General features: G+C 36.7%; 1 protein-coding gene across 2 annotated transcripts in view; it reads right to left on the bottom strand.

Moving 5' to 3' along the window:
• The window catches only part of LOC128988587 (dorsal-ventral patterning tolloid-like protein 1), a 143,806-nt gene that overhangs the window by 77,048 nt on the left and 45,709 nt on the right, over positions 1-21,049 (bottom strand). For both annotated transcript variants that reach the window (XM_054409994.1, XM_054409995.1), the window contains exon 3: positions 7,820-7,918. In XM_054409994.1, the coding sequence (XP_054265969.1) occupies positions 7,820-7,910 (91 nt within the window). In that variant the 5' untranslated portion in view covers positions 7,911-7,918. The remainder of the gene's footprint in view (positions 1-7,819; positions 7,919-21,049) is intronic.

Genomic DNA, 21,049 nt, shown 5'->3' with positions numbered 1-21,049 from the left:
GGGAGGTAAACAGGTCCGTGACGTAGGAAGTGGTGAAGGAAGTAGTAAATGCGAGCAGTTCGGAGTGTAGGAACTGCTTATGACCATTATATTAAGGTATTTCCAATCCTATGATGCTATGGGATGGGAGGGAAACAGGTCCGTGACGTAGGAAGTGGTGAAGGAAGTAGTAAAGGCGAGAGGTCCGGAGTGTGGGAACTGTTTATGACGATTAGATTAAGGTATCTGCAATCATAAAATGCTATGGGAAGGGAGGAAAACGGGTCCGCGACGTAGGAAATGATGAAGGAAGTAGTCAAGGCGAGCTGTCCGGAGTGTAGGAACTGTTTATGACGATTAGATTAAGGTATCTGCAATCAAAATATGCTATGGAAAGGGAGGGAAACAGGTCCGTGGCGTAGGAAGTGGCGATGGAAGTAGTAAAGGCGAGCAGTCCGGAGTGTGGGAACTGTTTATGACGATTAGATTAAGGTATCTGCAATCATAAAATGCTATGGGAAGGGAGGAAAACGGGTCCGCGACGTAGGAAGTGATGAAGGAAGTAGTCAAGGCGAGCTGTCCGGAGTGTGGGAACTGTTTATGACGATTAGATTAAGGTATCTGCAATCATAAAATGCTATGGGAAGGGAGGAAAACGGGTCCGTGACGTAGGAAGTGATGAAGGAAGTAGTCAAGGCGAGCTGTCCGGAGTGTGGGAACTGTTTACGACGATTAGATTAAGGTATCTGCAATCATAAAATGCTATGGAAAGGGAGGGAAACAGCCCCGTGGCGTAGGAAGTGATGAAGGAAGTAGTCAAGGCGAGCTGTCCGGAGTGTAGGAACTGTTTATGACGATTAGATTAAGGTATCTGCAATCAAAATATGCTATGGAAAGGGAGGGAAACAGGTCCGTGGCGTAGGAAGTGGCGATGGAAGTAGTAAAGGCGAGCAGTCCGGAGTGTGGGAACTGTTTATGACGATTAGATTAAGGTATCTGCAATCATAAAATGCTATGGGAAGGGAGGAAAACGGGTCCGCGACGTAGGAAGTGATGAAGGAAGTAGTCAAGGCGAGCTGTCCGGAGTGTGGGAACTGTTTATGACGATTAGATTAAGGTATCTGCAATCATAAAATGCTATGGGAAGGGAGGAAAACGGGTCCGTGACGTAGGAAGTGATGAAGGAAGTAGTCAAGGCGAGCTGTCCGGAGTGTGGGAACTGTTTATGACGATTAGATTAAGGTATCTGCAATCATAAAATGCTATGGAAAGGGATGCAAACAGCCCCGTGGCGTAGGAAGTGGCGAAGGAAGTAGTAAATGCGAGCAGTCCGGAGTGTGGGAACTGTTTATGACGATTAGATTAAGGTATCTGCAATCATAAAATGCTATGGAAAGGGAGGGAAACAGGTCCGTGGCGTAGGAAGTGGCGAAGGAAGTAGTAAAGGCGAGCAGTCCGGAGTGTGGGAACTGTTTATGACGATTAGATTAAGGTATTTGCAATCCTATGATGCTATGGGAAGGGAGGGAAATAGGTCCGCGACGTAGGAAGTGGTGAAGGAAGTAGTAAAGGCGAGCAGTACGGAGTGTGGGAACTGTTTATGACGATTAAATTAAGGTATCTGCAATCATAAAATGCTATGGGAAGGGAGAGAAAAGGCCCGAGACGTATGAAGCGGTGAAGGCAGTAGTCAAGGTGAGCTGTCCGGAGTGTGGGATCTGTTTATGACGATTAGATTAAGGTATCTACAATCTAAAAATTCTATGGAAAGAGAGGGAAAAAGGTCCGCGACTTAAGAAGAGGTGAAGGAAGTAGTAAGGTGAGCAGTGTGGAGTGTGGGAATTGGAAACCGTTTGTAGCAGTTAGATTAATGTATCTGCAATGCTGAAATGCTATGAGAAGAGGATGGAAGCGTCCCCCCGACATATAAAATGGCGAAAGAAGTAGTAAAGGCTAGCAGTGTGGAGTGTGGGAACTGTCTTTGGCAATTACATTAATGTATCTGCAATCCTAAAATGCTATGGGAAGAGAGGGAAATAGGTCCACGACGTAGGGGGTGGTGAAGGAAGTAGTAAAGGTGAGCGTGTTGGGTGTGAGAATGGATTGATGTATCTGCAATGCTAAAACGCTATGGGAAGAGACTGTAGACTGTAGGTTAAAATGATTACGAAGCACGAATCGATACATATTTCGATACATGCTGTCGTTTACAATAGTAATTTACAACTGAGTTGACAACAGCTGATTTTTACTCCATAGAGGATAAAAACTATTTTTACTTCCTAAAGAGTAAAAATGTTACTTTAGAACCGCAACGCATGCATTAAAAACGACTGGTATTACTGCAGTATGGACAAAACAATATAATATAAACCCTTGATGGCTCCGCTCAATTTTGTGGATGCCTCTGCGAACGCCACCTAGTTACCTCTGTAAGTCGAATCGAAATAACACACACAACCCCAGAATCCTTCTGTTAAATTCCTATACAGTCAAAAGTAATGAACCGTTGAATGAATGTTTAAGTTTACTTTTTTATATGAAACACACTAATAAGAGTTTATACAATTAATAACTGAAAACCTATTGTAGGTTGGCTTGTATCTGCATTAATTTATAAACATAAACATTTTTATAAAAACTAACCCGGTTTCACGCTAGTGGCTGTTTCTCCAATATTTGTACTCCATGAAACTATAGAGCAAGGTACATAATATCGATGTTTCAAATTTAATTACAAATAATGAATGCAGAAATATTGATATCATCAAATGAAAGAGTTAATTGCAAGATGGATACACGTATCTGTATATGCCCGTTAGATGAAGCTATAAATTAATTTTTATTAATATGAATAGGGCGTGTTATAAGGAAGATGTATCTAAAATTATATCATATCCATTGGGTAGAACTTTACCTGATAAATTATTTATACAAAATTCCCACTTTATTATTTAGTATCATAGATTAGAGGAGTAGACTCTTGTAACAATTTTGAAATGGACTCTTGTCTATGATACTATACAGGTTGATGAAGTATGTGAATTTCAATAGCAACATATTTTATGGTTGTATTTTTTGTCGTGCCAATAACTATATGTTGTATCCAATATTAAATTTAGCTTTCAATTATAACTTAACATTTCATTTTTTCATTGTATGTAAATCTTAAAAAGTATACAATTATACGAGTATATTGATTAAAATTTTGTTTATTTTCTACTAAAGTAGTTATTTTACATGTTGACTTCGCAAACCTGTCTGATTTATACTTAAAATATTGATAGGGTTTATTACCTAGAAATATAATATTTTAACCTACCAAATCCACTTATCATCATGGATCTAAGCTAAAACATTTCGACGATACTAACGAATAAAACCATTTTGAATGAGTGCATTTTAACTAGTTTTTCTATCGTAATATATACCTGGGTATACTAGCATTATTCTAGAATAATCTTAACTCTGTATGCACACAGAAAAAGGGTCGTCATACGCAATATTAATTAGTAATAATTAATTGTTCAGGCATTAACCGGCTAACCCCAGATGCCACGTATATATTTGCAAATAAACTTAAGCAATTATACATTTTGTATAATGTAACCGTCTGAATAAATGCTTATATATTTCAAATTTTGAATTATTATTAAGGATTGGGATGATAATCCGATGGTCTGAAAACTATTCTCTATAACAAGCTGCTTGGCAAACGGCGCAAATTATTTCATAATTCGATCCTTTAAAATAACGAGCGAGTCAAGGGTAATTTATATTGAAGGGATGATCGGGCGTTAAATCACCCTTCATAGCCTCAGTGACTAGGGGGGGGGGAGGCTTCTAGTGGAGGGGGGTGTTGTGGTAACTGTATAAACTAAGGTTACTACAACGTATGACCTTCTTATTTAATTGGCATTAAACTGGTCGATTAATAATATTCAAACAAAAACTGAAAGAGCTTCTGGTATTTTATAAATTTAACCATTGACTATTCTAGATTTAAAGCATTTTAACCATGTAATATTTATCTAATATCATTGACTATACACAGAATAGACTTTCCAAGTAATGGACAAATGTGAAGCCAAAAAAACCTGGTGCAATCTGTTAGACGGTCTACCAATTAATTATAATACTAGTTAACCGCCCGTGCTCCGCCACGGGAATATTGTCAGCAATAAAAGACATTATAATTAGCAAATACAGTTTATCTTTGTATTTTATTTAAGGGCTGCATAATTCTTTTACATGAAGGAGAACGGATAGTTGGGCCTGTACAAACTATTTATGGAAATCAAACTGATATATTAGTTTAACCAAATGAATGTTTTAAATTAATTCGAATTACATTTGAAAAATAAATAGTGTATGAACTGCGCAATGCTGATAACCTAATAAGCTACTTATGATATGGAGATAATTTGTTCATGTATATTCCTACATTCGTTGTTTTCTTGTTCATTACATTCGTTGTGTGGAATAAAGATAGTCACTTATATGGCATACACTAGTACCCTCTGGTGAGATGGTCCCGAACTTCACCTATATTAACACATTCATCCTATTTTCTTGGCTTCAAATTTTATAACATTACATGGGAAGTCTATTCTGTGTATAGTCAATGCTATAACACAAAGAAATTAAAATTTAGATAAATATTACATGGTTAAAATGCTTAAATCTAATATTAGTTATGGAAAAAATTAATTAAAATTAAAATCTAAAATGTTTATGGTTGTACACTATGAACATCGATTATTGCTTTAGTGATAGAATTTGTCATTAATAGCAATAATTGGAATTATTTTCAAAAGCAAAGCAGCTTAAAGTACTTTTACATTACTCTGTACCGAAAGTAACTATTTGCGATAACAGCTGATATCAAAGATAGTATTTTTTCCCAAGCTCTAATTTAGAACGAGGGAAAAACGATCAGCTGATTTTCCTTCTACCTAAATTTACTTTCTCTCGCTCTCCATTAGTTATCCATTTACTTACTACGCGCGCTAGTGTTTTATTGAGGTTTATTTAAATGCTTAAAATCAGCTGTTTTCATTGTTGCACGATCTTAATATATTTATAGCAAGAGGCAATAGTATGATTTGCTGTGTTTTTAGCATAATGCATGTTTGAAATTGCTAAAAATATATCTAACATTCCTGATGATTTGATGAAAAGAGCTTCGGGAGATAGATAAACCCCTTCCACCAGAGAAATCGCGGGGAAGATATGAAGTGAAATAATACAGTAAGTTCACGAACTGGCACAAAATACAAAGTGTTTAACCAAATAAAGTAAGAGACGAAGTATGTATTAATATATTTATCTAAAAAATATATAATCATGAAACCAAGCCTACGTTTTGAAGTAGATTTTTTTATGATAAAGAGTGGTATAAAACTAACTGTTTTAATATTACCATATTACTGACATCTGTTATTCTGTACGTGTGCATTTTTGTGTCGTGATGAAAAGTGTCGTTCATAACTCGTGCAGAAAGTTTTATCCAGCACTTCCTTCATTAGTCTCGCCTTCGGCTTCGCATCGTAGGCCTACGTAAAATTTGGTAATCCTGTGTGAGGCAATGGAACTCGAGCACAAGCCGGAAAATGCCACTTTCGGTCCTAGTAACGAAATATACCATTACCGATCACTTAAATAGTATATTTCATAGCAAGAGTAGAAAGTGAGTCATTTCATATTTGAGACCATACGTTTTAAGCACGAGATATATTAAGCACTTCAAATATAGTCGAGAATATGTGTACACCCACTTTTATTCGTTGTTTGAACGTTATTTTTGCTACACTACAAAGAGTAGTTATTTTCTTAACTAAAACAAACATTGGATATTTCCTTATTACAGTTAGGAACATTAAAATCGCATAGCATTGTTTAGGTTGTGACTTCAATTTAAATGTTAATTTTAGGCTTTATTGGTTGTACAGTTTTGGTTGTTGCTAATTGAAATAGTTTACGAAACAATAACAAATCTTTGTTTACGTCGGCAAAATACAAACAGATTACTTTTGCCATAGTTAACAATATAATGATGAATTTTTGGAGGTTATAAACATGTAACGAAAACAGGCCATTTCACAGTAGTGTAGCGATAACATAACACATTTTGTAATAACAAGCATAACACATTTTGTAGCTTCATGGTCAAATGTTTTAAATCAAATTTATTTTTAGAAACGGCAATATCGTAATCATGCAAAGTTTTTTTTTTTTTATTAGGCCATGACTATTGACTTTTGGATACTGAAGCTATATGGACTAGTTGAGGCATACTTTTTATTAAAATGAGCCTAGTTGAGTGTGTCACTCGCAGAATGCGCCACAGTGTAAAATTAAATATCGTGTGTATCTTTTTATACTGAAAGAGTTGATGTGACAAAAATTACGATTGTTTACAATAACTCGTCGTATCATTTTTAAATACTTCAGATTTGGTGAATTTGACAGAAATCAGTAATTTATATTAGCGCAACATGTCAGTGGCCCAATTCAACTGCCATACGTCCATTTTAATTTTTTTAACGACGCAACGCATCCCCACATGGAGATTAAATGTCTAGTTGCATTTTAAAAACTGCACCGTAAAAGGTTTCTAGGTTATCTAAAAAATTTATTATTGTCTACATGAAGTAGCAACGCTTCTGTAACTAAGTTGACTTTTGGTTATGCAACATTTCTAGGTACACAATCCACAATTTACAGAGTGTACCGTAAATTAACAGTCAAACTCCGGGAAATGGTTCAATAGATGGATACAAACGTGTACAAATAAAGAGAAAATCTGGAATGATTTTTTTCCCCCGGAATAGCTTTGTTAAACAGATATCCGCATTTTGCATTTTTTACATAAACATTTTTATATTTTTCTTTCCAACCAATTTTTAAGAAACTTGGTGTGTATGTTAAGATATTAGAGACTTATGATAGAAAAAAAAAACATTATCTAGTTCCATATTTAAAAATAGCAAATTTAAATTTTACAATAATTAAAATTATCGAAAAATTGCTGATAAAAAAATAGAATTTTTCTTAGTAATAAAAGGCAAAATGAGGTGTATTTTTAACATAGAACAGCAACGCTTGGGTAATGTAGTTGCCACTATGGGTATGACAAGGTGAGACCCGTTATCTGCAAGACTCTCAGAGTTCCTGTCAACTCCTTATCTATCTTCCTCCAAATTCGTGTATATTGTACGTCTCGACTCTTGAGGGTGCAGCATTTGCGAGCATGTTAGCTTATACATTGCTTGCTTGTGTATTTATAAAATTACAAACTAAAAAAGGTATTATCCTAAATTGCACAATCTTTAAGATAGTTTCTTAAAGATTAACGTCATTTTAACTAGAATACTTTAAGGTACTTACCATTTATTTATGGGTACAACATGTCTATTTAGTATTATTAGAAATTTACGAGTACAGTATGGAGCTGGAAATGGTATTAAAATACATAATTGACTAAAAGATTACATTTTCTTCAAATATGTTTTGGGATAACTCCTTACCCATTTCATGCCAAATAACAACGTTAAAATTAACTTTTAAAACAGGGATAGTAAATTATTTAAAAAATGTGGTCACGTAAGTTGTGCTCGTCTAAAAAATCACAATCCAAAGCCAATTCTTTAAATCCTTTAAATTATTACTTTCATGCCAATTAAGGCTGCTCCTGTACTAAATGTTGCTTAACACTTGTGGTGTATTAGCACTTATTTGGAATCAGCCAGTAGACTTGATTTTGCTAATTAATAATCCACCAATATATTGGTAGCCAATAAGTAAGTATAAGGTTCAGTAATAAATATGTCTTACTCACCTGAGGTAACTCGAAGTGTGATGGAGAGGAAACAGAACAGAAGCGACAGAGCCACACCTCTAGTTGGGGAGTGTCCGAGTGCTGGGGCCATACTGTGTCCTGGAACAGACAGAACATTGTAATGTAACAGAACAGAAGCGACAGAGCCACACCTCTAGTTGGGGAGTGTCCGAGTGCTGGGGCCATACTGTGTCCTGGAACAGACAGAACATTGTAATGTATCAGAACAGAAGCGACATAGCCACACCTCTAGTTGGGGAGTGTCCGAGTGCTGGGGCCATACTGTGTCCTGGAAAAGAGAGGACATTGTAATGTAACAGAACAGAAGTGACAGAGCCACACCTCTAGTTGGGGAGTGTCCGAGTGCTGGGGCCATACTGTGTCCTGGAACAGACAGAACATTGTAATGTAACAGAACAGAAGTGACAGAGCCACACCTCTAGTTGGGGAGTGTCCGAGTGCTGGGGCCATACTGTGTCCTGGAAAAGAGAGGACATTGTAATGTAACAGAACAGAAGTGACAGAGCCACACCTCTAGTTGGGTAGTGTCCGAGTGCTGGGGCCATACTGTGTCCTGGAAAAGAGAGGACATTGTAATGTAACAGAACAGAAGTGACAGAGCCACACCTCTAGTTGGGGAGTGTCCGAGTGCTGGTGCCATACTGTGTCCTGGAAAAGAGAGGACATTGTAATGTAACAGAACAGAAGTGACAGAGCCACACCTCTAGTTGGGGAGTGTCCGAGTGCTGGTGCCATACTGTGTCCTGGAACAGACAGAACATTGTAATGTAACAGAACAGAAGTGACAGAGCCACACCTCTAGTTGGGGAGTGTCCGAGTGCTGGTGCCATACTGTGGCCTGGAACAGACAGAACATTGTAATGTAACAGAACAGAAGTGACAGAGCCACACCTCTAGTTGGGGAGTGTCCGAGTGCTGGTGCCATACTGTGTCCTGGAACAGACAGAACATTGTACTGTAACAGAACAGAAGTGACAGAGCCACACCTCTAGTTGGGGAGTGTCCGAGTGCTGGTGCCATACTGTGTCCTGGAACAGACAGGACATTGTAATGTAACAGAACAGAAGTGACAGAGCCACACCTCTAGTTGGGGAGTGTCCGAGTGCTGGTGCCATACTGTGTCCTGGAAAAGAGAGGACATTGTAATGTAATAGAACAGAAGTGACAGAGCCACACCTCTAGTTGGGTAGTGTCCGAGTGCTGGGGCCATACTGTGTCCTGGAAAAGAGAGGACATTGTAATGTAACAGAACAGAAGTGACAGAGCCACACCTCTAGTTGGGGAGTGTCCGAGTGCTGGTGCCATACTGTGTCCTGGAACAGACAGAACATTGTAATGTAACAGAACAGAAGTGACAGAGCCACACCTCTAGTTGGGGAGTGTCCGAGTGCTGGTGCCATACTGTGGCCTGGAACAGACAGAACATTGTAATGTAACAGAACAGAAGTGACAGAGCCACACCTCTAGTTGGGGAGTGTCCGAGTGCTGGTGCCATACTGTGTCCTGGAACAGACAGAACATTGTAATGTAACAGAACAGAAGTGACAGAGCCACACCTCTAGTTGGGGAGTGTCCGAGTGCTGGGGCCATACTGTGTCCTGGAACAGACAGAACATTGTAATGTAACAGAACAGAAGTGACAGAGCCACACCTCTAGTTGGGGAGTGTCCGAGTGCTGGGGCCATACTGTGTCCTGGAACAGACAGGACATTGTAATGTAACAGAACAGAAGTGACAGAGCCACACCTCTAGTTGGGGAGTGTCCGAGTGCTGGTGCCATACTGTGGCCTGGAACAGACAGGACATTGTAATGTAACAGAACAGAATCGACAGAGCCACACCTCTAGTTGGGGAGTGTCCGAGTGCTGGGGCCATACTGTGGCCTGGAACAGACAGGACATTGTAATGTAACAGAACAGAATCGACAGAGCCACACCTCTAGTTGGGGAGTGTCCGAGTGCTGGTGCCATACTGTGGCCTGGAACAGACAGGACATTGTAATGTAACAGAACAGAATCGACAGAGCCACACCTCTAGTTGGGGAGTGTCCGAGTGCTGGGGCCATACTGTGGCCTGGAACAGACAGGACATTGTAATGTAACAGAACAGAAGTGACAGAGCCACACCTCTAGTTGGGGAGTGTCCGAGTGCTGGGGCCATACTGTGTCCTGGAACAGACAGAACATTGTAATGTAACAGAACAGAAGTGACAGAGCCACACCTCTAGTTGGGGAGTGTCCGAGTGCTGGTGCCATACTGTGTCCTGGAACAGACAGAACATTGTAATGCAATAGAACAGAAGTGACCACACCTCTAGTTGGGGAGTGTCCGAGTGCTGGTGCCATACTGTGTCCTGGAACAGACAGAACATTGTAATGTAACAGAACAGAAGTGACAGAGCCACACCTCTAGTTGGGGAGTGTCCGAGTGCTGGTGCCATACTGTGTCCTGGAACATACAGAACATTGTAATGTAACAGAACAGAAGTGACAGAGCCACACCTCTAGTTGGGGAGTGTCCGAGTGCTGGTGCCATACTGTGTCCTGGAACAGACAGAACATTGTAATGTAACAGAACAGAAGTGACAGAGCCACACCTCTAGTTGGGGAGTGTCCGAGTGCTGGTGCCATACTGTGTCCTGGAACAGACAGAACATTGTAATGTAACAGAACAGAAGTGACAGAGCCACACCTCTAGTTGGGGAGTGTCCGAGTGCTGGTGCCATACTGTGTCCTGGAACAGACAGAACATTGTAATGTAACAGAACAGAAGTGACAGAGCCACACCTCTAGTTGGGGAGTGTCCGAGTGCTGGTGCCATACTGTGTCCTGGAACATACAGAACATTGTAATGTAACAGAACAGAAGTGACAGAGCCACACCTCTAGTTGGGGAGTGTCCGAGTGCTGGTGCCATACTGTGTCCTGGAACAGACAGAACATTGTAATGTAACAGAACAGAAGCGACAGAGCCACACCTCTAGTTGGGGAGTGTCCGAGTGCTGGTGCCATACTGTGTCCTGGAAAAGAGAGGACATTGTAATGTAACAGAACAGAAGCGACATAGCCACACCTCTAGTTGGGGAGTGTCCGAGTGCTGGGGCCATACTGTGTCCTGGAAAAGAGAGGACATTGTAATGTAACAGAACAGAAGCGACAGAGCCACTCCTCTAGTTGGGGAGTGTCCGAGTGCTGGTGCCATACTGTGTCCTGGAAAAGAGAGGACATTGTAATGTAACAGAACAGAAGTGACAGAGCCACACCTCTGATTGGGTAGTGTCCGAGTGCTGGTGCCATACTGTGTCCTGGAACAGACAGAACATTGTAATGTAACAGAACAGAAGTGACAGAGCCACACCTCTGATTGGGTAGTGTCCGAGTGCTGGGGCCATACTGTGTCCTGGAACATACAGAACATTGTAATGTAACAGAACAGAAGCGACAGAGCCACACCTCTAGTTGGGGAGTGTCCGAGTGCTGGGGCCATACTGTGTCCTGGAACAGACAGAACATTGTAATGCAATAGAACAGAAGTGACAGAGCCACACCTCTGATTGGGTAGTGTCCGAGTGCTGGTGCCATACTGTGTCCTGGAACAGACAGAACATTGTAATGTAACAGAACAGAAGCGACAGAGCCACACCTCTGATTGGGTAGTGTCCGAGTGCTGGTGCCATACTGTGTCCTGGAACAAACAGAACATTGTAATGTAACAGAACAGAAGCGACAGAGCCACACCTCTAGTTGGGGAGTGTCCGAGTGCTGGGGCCATACTGTGTCCTGGAACAGACAGAACATTGTAATGCAATAGAACAGAAGTGACAGAGCCACACCTCTGATTGGGTAGTGTCCGAGTGCTGGTGCCATACTGTGTCCTGGAACAGACAGAACATTGTAATGTAACAGAACAGAAGTGACAGAGCCACACCTCTGATTGGGTAGTGTCCGAGTGCTGGGGCCATACTGTGTCCTGGAACAGACAGAACATTGTAATGTAACAGAACAGAAGCGACAGAGCCACACCTCTAGTTGGGGAGTGTCCGAGTGCTGGGGCCATACTGTGTCCTGGAACAGACAGAACATTGTAATGCAATAGAACAGAAGTGACAGAGCCACACCTCTGATTGGGTAGTGTCCGAGTGCTGGGGCCATACTGTGTCCTGGAACAGACAGAACATTGTAATGTAATAGAACAGAAGCGACAGAGCCACACCTCTAGTTGGGGAGTGTCCGAGTGCTGGGGCCATACTGTGTCCTGGAACAGACAGAACATTGTACTGTAACAGAACAGAAGTGACAGAGCCATACCTCTAGTTGGGGAGTGTCCGAGTGCTGGGGCCATACTGTGTCCTGGAACAGACAGAACATTGTACTGTAACAGAACAGAAGCGACAGAGCCACACCTCTAGTTGGGGAGTGTCCGAGTGCTGGGGCCATACTGTGTCCTGGAACAGACAGAACAACGTAATGTAACAGAACAGAAGCGACAGAGCCACACCTCTAGTTGGGTAGTGTCCGAGTGCTGGGGCCATACTGTGTCCTGGAACAGACAGAACATTGTAATGTAACAGAACAGAAGCGACAGAGCCACACCTCTGATTGGGTAGTGTCCGAGTGCTGGGGCCATTCTGTGTCCTGGACTAGTGTCATTAAGAAAAATCAGGTTTTCCGTAATTTTAGGGGTTTTTATGGAAAAGTTCCCGTTGAAAATAAACGCCAGAAAAATTTAGTTGTTATTCCCCCCAGAGAAATAAAAATACTCCTTTAGATACAACGGAGTATTATCTAAAGGAGTATTTTTATTTTTCTGGGGGAATAACAACTCAATTTTTCTGGGGTTTATTTTCAACGGGAACTTTTCCATAAAACCCCCTAACATTACGGATAACCTGATTTTTCTTAATGTTCAACAATTATGATAAAAGTTGGTCAGTTGTGCGTTTAACCTTGAACAAAATGGCACAGCCTCGGTGCATGTTAATTCAAATGCCATCGCACTTTTGTGACCATAGTTACTCCCTTCACTTACTCATTGCCATTGGTTTCAAAATTTTGCCAATAAAAGAAGTAGACTGTTCAATTTTATTTCAAGCTAATGGGAGAAAGTATTTCAGTTGACTTGTAACGTTTATTTTATTTTAACATCCTAGGACACTAAGATATAGCTCGGAATCTTTTTCACAACAGTCCAGGCTAGGCTTATATAGTGGGTTGATGCATTATCACTTAGATACCGTTGTAATGAACATACAATTTTTATTGAACAGGAGAAAAAGTTTGAGAGATGGTTAAGTGGTAAGGTGAAAACAGTTCTGTACGAATCTCATTCACAACCTTCTTAATCTTTTTCCAAATTACTTCAAATTTAAAGGGGCCTTCTCTTCCATAATATTCTTTATAAGGTCAACTTCCCATGTGAAAATCTCAAAGGCTATGCATTCTACTCAAAGTGCCGGAAAACTGCTCAGAAATGTATGAAAAATTAAACATAAAAATTGCCATAACCCAACCAGATCTTGATGATTGTGAAGGGAAATTGAACACATAAATGTTGCCTGAGTGAAATGAGCTTAATGATTAGAAAAGATGTTTTTACAAGAACATGATATATTTCCCAATTTTCCAGAAAAATATTTCTATTATTACAGACGAGTTTAACAAATCCGGCGATATTCAAGGCAATACTTCGTTGCAATACGATGCCCGAACGTGAATCCCAATGTGCCGAAATCTACAGTATTTCATTTTCTTACTTAGAATTAATATAAATTAGTCCATTAAAAGACCTCTAAATGACTATTAATTTATTTTGAACTAGCACATTTTTTACACACATTAAAACTAGCCCATTTGACAGATACTTTCGATTTAAATTTTACAGCTTGCTAGACACACTTGGAACGATATACAGGAATTTGCTGAAATCAAAGTTAGAAGAGCAAGAACTTTCATCAGGGCATTCCAGTCTCTTACAGCAACAAAAACAAGTTCTCACTTTGCCTAAGTCCTTTTGGCAGAACTTCCAGCAGTCTTTATGTTTGCCAGCGATGCCCGCAAGTGGATTTTATGAATTAGACATTAGTGGTAGTTTTAAATCTTATAATAATTTTAGCCACAATCAAATTTTTAAGGCAATGTGTTACCTTTATGGTAAATCTCATATACTCTAAAAAGCACGTGTACGGACGCACTTTTATTTTCAGTGTAGCACAGTAGTGTAGTGTAGTGTAGTCCAGTAGTGTAGTGGGGTCTTGCTACAGCCCTTAAAAGTGGGCCCATGTTATCGCCATACCTTGTTTTATCTAAATAACTTATCCAAGAAATTTAATGTTTAATTTAATCCAAGTGAAGCTCGGTCTCCTGGTACTAACATATAAACTATGTAATTAATGTACCATAAAATGTATTAAAAGTTGTAGTCATGTTCCTCCTTAATACCAGTAATGATTTGCATGAATGTATTCACATAATTTAAGTACCGAAATATAATTTAGGTAAGTAATTAAATCTTTTTTGACATAGCTTAGAGTGTTTTTAATTTTTTGTATAATATATTGTTATTTCCATAAAACAAAAGTGCCTCTTTTAGTAGTAATCTCTTCAGTAATCTTAAACATTGGACATAGTATTCCGGCATTTTGTATATAAGAGTGTTAAATCACTGAAGTCGTTTTCAAATCATGTTCATTGAAAATCCTACATTTTATTAATGATAACCTTATTTTATAAAAAAAGATAGTGATGCCTTTTGCTAATAATATCACAAAAATGGGATTTTCAAACTTGTTACGTCACATAAATATCTTAGTATAAGAGTTGCGTGGAGCTATCTCATTTTAACGTTGTCTTTTCAAAGCTAATATTTGCTAGTTATCCACCATTTTGGATTTAAGAGCGCCCTAGCGGTGGAGACTAGAAGCACTTTTATCGATTGTTGTCTGGGATAGACGAGTGGCGATCCTAGCGGCGGGGCTCGCAACTTTATCTTCGTCACTTTATCACCTTGAATGTTGTTTAACCAGTAAAGTCTTCTCTCAAGATAACAAACTGGCATTCAGTGTCAGTTTTGCAGTGTTGCAATTAAATTCACTAAAATTAAAATTGATTTTAACTGTCGTAAACTTTTATGATGGTGACAGTTGTTCATAATTGTTAAGGGGGTGGAAGGTCAGCAACTATATGAACTATCTTTTAAGGTCGTGTTGCCGGTAAAATTGGGTTTCGTTTGTATTGAAATAAAATACATTTACTTTACATATCGCAAGGCAAGTTTGAAAACTATTGGAAATGGTCTTCATAACAAAAGTTAAAACAAAATATAGTCTAAAACAAATTAAAGCTTAAATTCTTGTAATCTCAATTACGAAAATTCATACATAATCATTATACAATGAAAGAAACATTAATAAAATGCACACTGATGACTAATTTTGTTCCATACTTTGAAAAATTATTAATTCTTTGTGTAACTTCATAAACAGCAGGGGTCAAGAAAATATATTGCGAATAACTCATTTTTTTATTTTAGATTTTTACTATAAATCAAGAAAAGAATTTCCTCTTATAAACGTTTTTCCACCCTAAAAGCGCTCGCGGAAATCTTAAGTAGAGCTGCTGGAAATGCGTATGACTGAAACTCATTGCAAACTTCAGTATATTACAAAAGATATTTGTGAGAAATGCGCTGTTTTCGAACATATCTTAAATCTAGTTTAAGGATTTAAAAAATTTTTGGAAATTATTGTACGGCCCAAATTATTACAAATTCTATTTTTAATGGAGAAAACATTGTGTACTAAATAAAAAGATTATACGCAAAGTAATATTTTTTTGTTTTTTTTACTTGGGTAGAGTTGGATTATTTATGTTGGTTTTTTAATAACGACTACAGAACTACTTCTTAATATAACAATATTGTACTATCCCGGTGCATAAAGATTGACTAGATAAGCTAAGTACTTGGTGATCAGTAAAAGAAAACTGTTTATAAGGGTAAGAAAATGAAAACTGTCTATACTACGTATTGATTTTCAATCGTAAGTTTTATTTTTTAGTTGGTTTAATTTTTTTCAAGATATTGCTAGTTATTACTGTTTGTAGTTTCTTGTTTTGATAAGCTAAAAAATGTAATAATCAGGCGTTTGGATCAAATCATTATATATTACCATTGACTATTGGTATTACCACAGATTAAGGATAGTATACTCTCTTTGATATTACTACTTAGAATTGTAGATATTAACAGTTGTATTGTATGAAAACATATAACACTAGTGTTTTTTTTCTCTTGAAAAAGATAGACACATAGGAAAATCACAACAAATTTTGAAATTTTAAAATATTTTGTCCTTTTAGTTTTCCTAACCGTCTTTTGAGGTCTTAAAATTGTTTCAATAAAGCCAACTGGTATTAATGTTAGCCTGTTGTAACAATTGCTTTACAATATTAAGTTTATTATAGGACATTAAATGTGAAATAAACCCTAAATATGGTTTGTATTCTAATCTTATCTTAGTTGAACAATAATAATTACAAGGACAGAGGTTTTAAAATACAAGGTTTAATGGTACATAAGTTAAATGGTTAAAATAGGGTTACAAAAATTGTTCAGGGGTGGGGATTCGTGCTGGCCGAATCAAAAGATTTCAAATTTAAATTTTCAATTAGTAAGTTATGGTAAGTTATGAATTAAATAATCTTTTAGAAACAAGTTAAATAGGACGGATTTTTGATTTTAATCAAGAGAGGTAAATTGGGTCCAAATGGATGCTTGAAGAGTCTAGTCTGAGTCAATCAATAACTTAATAAAAATGGAATGTTCTCACCAATCTTCTGTAATAATAATTTTCTTCTTAGTTTAAAGGCTTAAATTCTTCTTTCTTCAGTAAAATTTGGAAATTTTGACACTACTTTCTTTTATAATATGACAATTATTTTCACAATTAAGAGTTTAAACTTTTATGTTCTTCTTGGATGCTTTTAAACTGCCCTGTTAATCTCATTGTTGTACCTCATTTTCAGTTATGGGGTTCACATAAATAAGAACATGGTTGAAATTTACTTGTAATCTTGACCCCAGATGCACTGTATTTTAATTTGGAGGGATTGTTTTGAATAATAATTTTTGAATAAGCCAATGAATAAATTTTGATTATAAAATATATATATGTTGAGACAATATGGTTTTAATAATATTAACAATGGACATGGATAAATGTTGAAAATATAACAAGATTTAGTTTGAAATTAAAATAAGGACTATAATTATAAACATTGAATTTTGAGTCATTACAAATGTAATATTAAAGTGTAGATTTTGAGGCTTAGGCCTATTGTATACTGATATTTCTCCAATTGTTTTGTAGATGCATTCAATGAGTTTTGGATCACAATTCCTTGAGCACCAAACTAGACTTTAAAGCACTTATCTGATTTCTGTCCCTTAATTAGCCGTAATATATCTTCCCCTTCCGCCTCCCCCACTCTCCACTCTCTGGGGCTCTAAGGACAGCTTAAGCTCATCGATTTCGAATTTTTCAATAGTATGAAAGAAATACATTTTTATTTCACCCAATTTTAGGATTCTAATTAAAAGTGCCTCAATTTATTAATACAAAAAAATAATTTTAATTTGGAATAAACATTCATGGAAGTTTATTTTAATAATGGATAACGAGTATTGGATTGGGGGCACCTTTACCAGAAAATTATGGAAAACCCATAACGGTGTTAGCTGGCATAAAAATAACACTAGTCATCTTTTTCACTCGATGGTGCAAAGTTTACTACAATACTGTAATTTTGTTAGTTTTTAATTAGATTTACTTGCATATTTGCTTTTATTTAAAAATATAGAGTAGTATAACCAAAATAACAAGACCCTAATAACAAGTCGCCCTCGATAAAAAGTGTCATTTGCAAACAGTCAATCTTTAATTTGTTTCTACCATTGTTACATATTATTGGAAACCCCTTTTAGAAACCGTATTTTATAATAACCATGAGATACTTGCTATCAATAATCTTACGTAATATATTACTAAACTAATCTGGTCAGTATATGTTTTGCACATACTGTATTTGAATTTTCAACATTCCAAATACCTTAATGGGCTAAAAAGAAATGTTTCAATGTAACAAAAAATATTCATTTTAAATAACTTTTTACATTTTTTTAAATTTTGAAACCTATAACTAACCTTTTGGAATTCATCGAACGCAATATTAAGTATTACAGCTCGCTATCACGAGTCCGAACTCGATAAATTGCCAAAACAAAATTATAACACATCATTAAAATACCTTGGCAACTCTTTCATGACTTGATACAAATGAAAATCTAATGGGACGAAATCAGAAACGTTATAAGAATGAGTCATACCTCAGGGTGTTTTGTCCAGTACGTCTTTGTTACTGGGTGCGTTGTTTTCAACAACTCGCTCTTTAATTCTGCGACGGGTTTGAACCCACCAGATGGAGTGTTTTGGGCAACACAGTATGTTACAGTTTTGTAAATAGTGTAATATGTGTGTAGATGGCTGTTGGCTTAATTATAAAAATGTTAACTCAGAGCCATATATTAGGCTATTGGTGAATAATGGGCCCAAAAGAAAAGCGTTTAGATAGCATTAATTCCATAGTTTGCATGGTTTTCTAACAGGAAATAGCTATAAATATACTGGTGTTTAGAGTAAAAACAAATTCTACTTTCTGTATATTTGATTTGTTCCCATCTACCTTCACAAGAAAGATATTGCACGCTGTGTATATAAACAATAAAGTCTTTTTCATAAAATATACAGAGTGGAATTAAGAAAATAGAAATTAAACAGAGTGTCCCATAAGTAAACATTCAAACTTGGGGAAATGTTTCAATATTCAACCATTATCACGCTTGCTTAAATAAAAAATTGATTTTTTTAAAATATTTCAAATACAAAAAAATGTCGATATTATTCATTAAATTAGCAAAAAAAACATAAAACCTTAAAAGGCCGCCATTTATAAATTTTGAGTTGGGCCAGGTTAATTGTTGTTTTCTAACATTGTTCTTTTCTACCTTAACATTAATGCCAAGTACCATAAAGATTGGTTGGAACAATAGAATGATAAAAGTGTTTATGTGAAAAATACAAAAAAGCCAATATCTCAACCTTAAACAAGCGATTTTAGAAAAAGTTTCATTAATGATTTTCTCTTAACTGTGACCCATGAAACTATCTTCCAGAGTTTGGCCGTTTACTTACAGGACACCCTGTATGTAACACAATTGATAGGAAACAAATTAGTGCTAAAGATACAACTTGATAAAATCTCGTACTAGAGAAATTGTACTAGATTATTTACAAAAACATAAATTAACTCGTACCTCTAGATATAACATGTATGTTGCATTTTTATGCCACATATTTATGAGCTAATAAATAACTGTAGTGTAACGTAAAAGATTTCAACAGGTAAAGTACAAAGTAAGCTAATGCTTAATGTACTGAATGTCTTGAATAAACTTGAAAAATTTATGGAACAAAACCTCATTGTACTAGTGTAACAATATCAAACCATATTTTGGGCAATTTAAAATCGGATTTAAAACGGAATTTGTGGAAGTTGACGATGACTTTTTCTCTTAAATAAGTTTGAATAAAATAATCAAACGACGACTGAAAATTTAAAGATGTGTTTATTATTTAATGTTTGTAAACAGTAACAGTAATTATTTAATGGTTGTAAGCAGTTAGTAACAGTGATGGCTTCAATCTTTCTATACATTCCTTTCACCTTTACGTTATTTAATAAAATACAGAATACAATTCTGAAAAACTAAGCGATTCATTATATACATCCGCATCAAGCAAATCTCACATTCTTTTTATGATCTTCTAAATGAACCCTAAACATTTTAAAACCCGTCACACTTACAAAAACGACAGTGGAATGTCAAGCGAAAGATAAAAGTTGAAAATGTCTTCCTCCGCAAAACGCGGTGACAAAAAGTCTGTGACGGTTTTTTCTACATAAATCGCCCGGAACACGTCACGATGTATGTTAGACTAAATCATTTCAGATGCAGCGGTGATTAAGGAAAATAATGAGCTCTGGGGGTGATGATTATTTTTATTTACGAGTTTAGCTAAAAGTAAACAAAATGACAATCCATAACGTTCCACCCCTACATTGACCTACTACAACACTGTAAGCGAAATCCGAGCAGAGTATTATGAATGAAACTTAAATATGTTAAAATAATTGTTGTTAATTTTAATAGTTTCGAAAGGTTAAATTTAATCACAACAGTTAAACGTAATATAGACTCATTTAGGTAAACACGGTAAACAACTGCATTTGACATTTAATTATGCATATGTAGATAACCAATATCCACAGGAAAATCGTAAATTACTAATCATTTTATTGTTATCTTATTTAGTTTTAACTATCAAAATTCTCTGGCTGGATTCATCGAGTAATTTTGGCCAACTTGGATGATAATTTCTCGTGGTGTTTTAAACTTATTTAAAAAAAAAAATACAGTATAAAAGTGCTTTTGATACTTTTTTCTCGGATTTTCTCCGAGGAGATTTTTTCAAACCGAGTTGAAAACCAATCAAAGGAACCCAATCTTTGTTCGTTTCTCAGCCGAAGCAATAGCTATTGGGTTGTCGGAAGCGTGTAAATGTAGTCTTCTACACAACGACTGGACGTGACTGAACCATTGGCTCGCCCTCTGCAATCCGGAGGTTCTGGATGTTAGGTTGATGCTTTACTTAGTTATTACTTCATTTAAATTGCACCACTGGGTGTTTGCAAGGGTTTCTGAGGAATTAGAAAATAAGTTTGCTTTGAAACTTTTTTAAAATTGTATTTTAATGTTGCATATCAAAAAAAGCTTGCCTCATGACGAATTTGAAATTTTAATCAGAATAGATAAATATATTACATTTTTAAGAAAAATACAGGGTATTTTAAATGGTAAAAAATTGTGCACATAATAAACCGCCATTTTGAAAATTAGAAAAATATTTAAATTTTGATTGCACCAAAATGTGTGTATTAATAACCTTGACATAAGGCTATGACACATGCTTGTATTTGACAATTGTAAGATTCGAACAATTAAGATTAGCCTCTGAATTTGTTACAATCTGCATTCAAGAAATATATAAAATACTAGCTGTTGTACCCGTGCTTTGCAACGGGAAGAGAACACATAA

This window comes from Macrosteles quadrilineatus, unplaced genomic scaffold (assembly GCF_028750875.1).
Source record: "Macrosteles quadrilineatus isolate MER2022 unplaced genomic scaffold, UCM_ALF_1.0 Scaffold_3__2_contigs__length_128488019, whole genome shotgun sequence".
Classification (NCBI taxonomy): domain Eukaryota; kingdom Metazoa; phylum Arthropoda; class Insecta; order Hemiptera; family Cicadellidae; genus Macrosteles; species Macrosteles quadrilineatus.
Note: the sequence above shows the minus strand (reverse complement) of the source record. Positions and strands in the feature narration are given on the sequence as shown.